We start from the raw sequence: 3,663 nt of genomic DNA, 5'->3' as shown, positions 1-3,663 counted from the left end.
CAGCTCCTGCAGTTGGAGGGGCAGAAATTAGGGTGGAGAATCTTGGTAGGAGCAAGAACCCGGTCTCCTCCGCTCTCCCGGGTCCGGAAGGCCGGATTCAGCACCGCGGACAGCTCCCCGCCACGCCCCGAGCCCGCACCCGCCCCTCCGCTGCTGGCAGCCTCGCCATTGGCTCTCCTGGCCCCCTCTCCAAGCTGCCAATTCTCCTACACTCAGACCCAACCTACCCAGGAGCTAGTCTTCTCGCCTCCAGCGCCAGGGGTAGCCCAGGGCCGGGGGAGAGCCTGGAGATCCCAGCCTCGAGGGGTGGCTGTCGGCTCCTGGCCGGGCGTGCGGAGCCGCTGCCTGCTCCCTACACTTCCTCCTGGGCCTTCTTTCTGTGTTGGGGGGCTCGGACCAAGATGAACCTCAACTTCACCTCCCCCCTACACCCCGCATCTTCTCAGAGGCCCACGTCTTTCTTCATTGAGGACATCCTGCTGCACAAGCCCAAGCCACTCAGGGAGGTGCCCCCCGACCATTTCGCCAGCTCCCTGGCCTCCCGGGTGCCTCTGCTAGACTATGGCTACCCCCTCATGCCCACCCCCACCCTCCTGGCTCCTCACCCCCATCACCCTCTGCATAAGGGAGACCACCACCACCCCTACTTCCTCACCACTTCGGGTAAGTAACGGGTCTCCAACTGTGGGAGCCTAGAGAAGGCCACGGCGGGCGCAGCCTGGCCTGTCGCCTCCTTCCCTGAGTGAGAGGTAGAAGATGAGGGCTGTGGCTGTGAGCAGCAGAGCTCGCTGGCGGCATGCCCACCCACGGGTGACTCCTGTCGCTCTGTGCCCTTCACCATGGGGGACATGCCAGCGAGAGGGGCTGGAAGGGGGGTGCTGTTCTTGGTGGCGGGCAGTGCCCAGTCCCCTCCCTCGGGGTCTTTCTGGCCACTTGGTCCAGCTCTCAGTCCCCACTCGCTGTCTGCCTGCTCGGAGGGAGACCCCAGGCCCCTTCACCCCCTTGGACAGACCTCAACTTTGTAATCAGAAATCCACAGGACCCTCCCAGGGGCTGTGCACTCACCACCCAGGCGGCGGAGGCCTAGGAGTGGACGAGGGTTGGGATATTCTGAGGACGGAGGTTTGGGCGCCAGAATAAGGGCGAAAGGGTAAGAAAAAGAGAGGGAGGGACGCGGCTGCTCTTTAACTCTCTTTACTCCCAACGTCTCGCCTTTAACTCACAGTCTTAAGCCCTTTGCTGGCCTCTGGGAGCCCGGCCCCAAAGCACTGTGACTGCAGACCGGGCGAGAGCAAGCAGGCACCGGCCACGTCTGGTGCGGGGCGGCGGGGACACCAGGTTGCCGCCTCTCTCCGGAAGCCCCGCCACCTCTCCCGGCACTTTTATTCCGGCCGGAGTAGGACACAGTCACTCCCCGAGGCCCGGCGGGGCTGCGGAGACACGAGGCGGCTGGTGAAGCCACAACAAAAGCTAAAGGTGTTTGTGGAGCGGGAAGCCCGGCGAGGGCACGGGGTCGGGAGGGAGTCAGGCCGCATCCAAGTCCCACTCTCGGCTCGGCGTCGGCACCCGCCGGCACACCCTTTCCCCCCAAATAGCGGCGGCCGAAGCCCCGGCGCCCGGCTGCGGGTTTCCGTGTTGGCGGTCGTTTCCCGGATCCATCGGCCTGTGGGCGCCGGTGGCGGTTCGCCGCTCCGACCCAGGGAGCCCGCGACGGTGGGGAAAGCGCGCAGTCCTTCTGCCGGGTCGAGGAGAGAATGAGGAGCACGATGAGCACATAGAAAGAGGGGTCCCCGGGCTCCCCGAGGCTGACAAGGGGCCGCTCGAGGCGGGATTGCCCCTCGGACGGGCTCCGGGTCCTGGGCCGCCGGCGGGAACCCGCGGGCTCGGGGAGAGCGTTTGGAGACGAGACCGCGGCCGCGCCGCGGGGCCTGGAAGGACGGGGTGCAGGAGGGGGACCGGCTCCCGGACCGTCCGGTGTTTGCAAGAAAACTTGGGTGTCGCGACAGAAGGTGGACGCGGCGCGCTAGGAAGCCCCCGGCTCTTTTACCAGCTCCTCCCGTCTCCCCGCTGCTCGCTGTGGGGTTTCTAGGCGGCTTCCCGCTAAAGACCTCCGAGCGGCATCCCCGACCCCGACTCCCGATGCCCTGCGGTTCCCGGGCGGGGCCGAGGCTCCGGGACCCGCGGCCACAGAAGGCTGGGGAGGCGCGGGCGGAGGAGGGTGCGGAGCGGGCTGCTAGCGCCTGACGCCCCGGGCGGCTTCTCCCCGCAGGCGTGCCGGTCCCCGCGCTGTTCCCGCACCCGCCGCCCGCCGAGCTGCCCGGGAAGCACTGCCGCCGCCGCAAAGCCCGCACCGTGTTCTCGGACTCGCAGCTGTCGGGCCTGGAGAAGAGGTTCGAGATCCAGCGCTACCTGTCCACGCCCGAGCGGGTGGAGCTGGCCACGGCGCTCAGCCTGTCCGAGACGCAGGTGGGCCAGCGCGGGAGGCTCCCCCATCCCCCTCTCCGCCCCGCAGGGTGCCCGAGGGCAGGACCGCGCCCCTCCATCCCAGGCGGCTTCGAGGCCCCTCCGCCCGCACAGCCGCTCCCAGCCCCGCGTCAGCCTCGCGATCCGACCGCCGCCCCTGCTCGCGAGCCGCAGCTCCGGGCTCCGGCTTCTCCTCCCCCAGGGCGGGTCCCCGTCAGACGGGGGTCCCTGTCCCGAGAACAGCCGCGCAGGACGGTTGTCTTCTTAGTTCAGCCTCAGCGGCCAGGCTCTCACCCGCCCCCGTGCCCTGGAGGCTGACCCCAGGCCCGGTCCTTCGGAGCCGCTCGCCTTCCTCCAGAGGCGCTGCAGCCTCACCCCCTCCGCACCCCCGCGCCCTCCCCGCGCATCCCGCGCTCACTGCCACCCGCACCCACGTGCTGCCGCCGCTGGCCTGCGGGGCGGGAACCGCCTCTGCTGACAACCGCAGTTGGGTCCCCGTTGCCGTCCAGGAACCGCTGGCCAGGGGTTCAGGCGCCATGTCGGGCGCGCGGGCAGTACAGGAGGCGTCACGCTCGCTGACGGCGATTCTGAGCAAACAGGCCTAGTGTTCCCCACACCGCGGACCCTCGTGCTGTTTCGGGGGTTCCCTCCGGAGCCCAGGACTGGCCTGTGCGCAGTCGGGGTGGCTTCGCCGGGAGCGCGGTCCCAGCCCCTGAGTGGTCGCGGTCCATCGGTCCATCTTCCTCACCCCCAGCCACGCTCAGACCTCAGGCCGGTCGCCGTGGGTCTGGAGGAATGACGGGTTTTCTATTTTTCTCCCTGAAATCAGGTGAAAACGTGGTTCCAGAACCGGCGGATGAAGCATAAAAAGCAGCTGAGGAAAAGTCAGGACGAGCCCAAAGCGCCGGGTGCGCCCGAGAGCCCCGCGGGAAGCCCCCGCGGCCCCGAAGCCGCGCCCGCCGAGGTCCGGCCTGGGCTGCCCGCCGGCCCCTTCGCGCTCGCGGAGCCAGAGGACGAGGTGGACATCGGGGACGAGGGGGAGCCGGGCTCGGCGCCGCGGGGGCTCTGAGCGGCGGGAGGCGGGAGGCGGGAAGGGGCCGTGGGCCGGGCGCGCTCCCTCCCCGACCCGAAGGCCCGGCGGCTCCAGAGACCCGCTCCCGGAAGGAAACAAAACGCCCTGTCGTCCTGCACCGCCCGGGC

At 69.3% G+C, this 3,663-nt stretch overlaps 1 protein-coding gene across 1 annotated transcript; it reads left to right on the top strand.

Moving 5' to 3' along the window:
* Nucleotides 1-401: 401 nt before the first annotated feature.
* On the top strand, nucleotides 402-3,532 carry BSX (brain specific homeobox). The gene is made up of 3 exons (XM_006105156.3): nucleotides 402-663; nucleotides 2,270-2,466; nucleotides 3,293-3,532. The coding sequence occupies exons 1-3, from the start codon at nucleotides 402-404 to the stop codon at nucleotides 3,530-3,532; spliced, it is 699 nt and encodes a 232-aa protein (XP_006105218.1).
* The last annotated feature ends 131 nt before the right edge of the window (nucleotides 3,533-3,663 follow it).

Source organism: Myotis lucifugus, unplaced genomic scaffold (assembly GCF_000147115.1).
Source record: "Myotis lucifugus unplaced genomic scaffold, Myoluc2.0 scaffold_642, whole genome shotgun sequence".
Lineage (NCBI taxonomy): Eukaryota > Metazoa > Chordata > Mammalia > Chiroptera > Vespertilionidae > Myotis > Myotis lucifugus.
The sequence above is the reverse complement of the archived record's forward strand: the minus strand, read 5'-3'. Positions and strand labels throughout refer to the sequence as shown.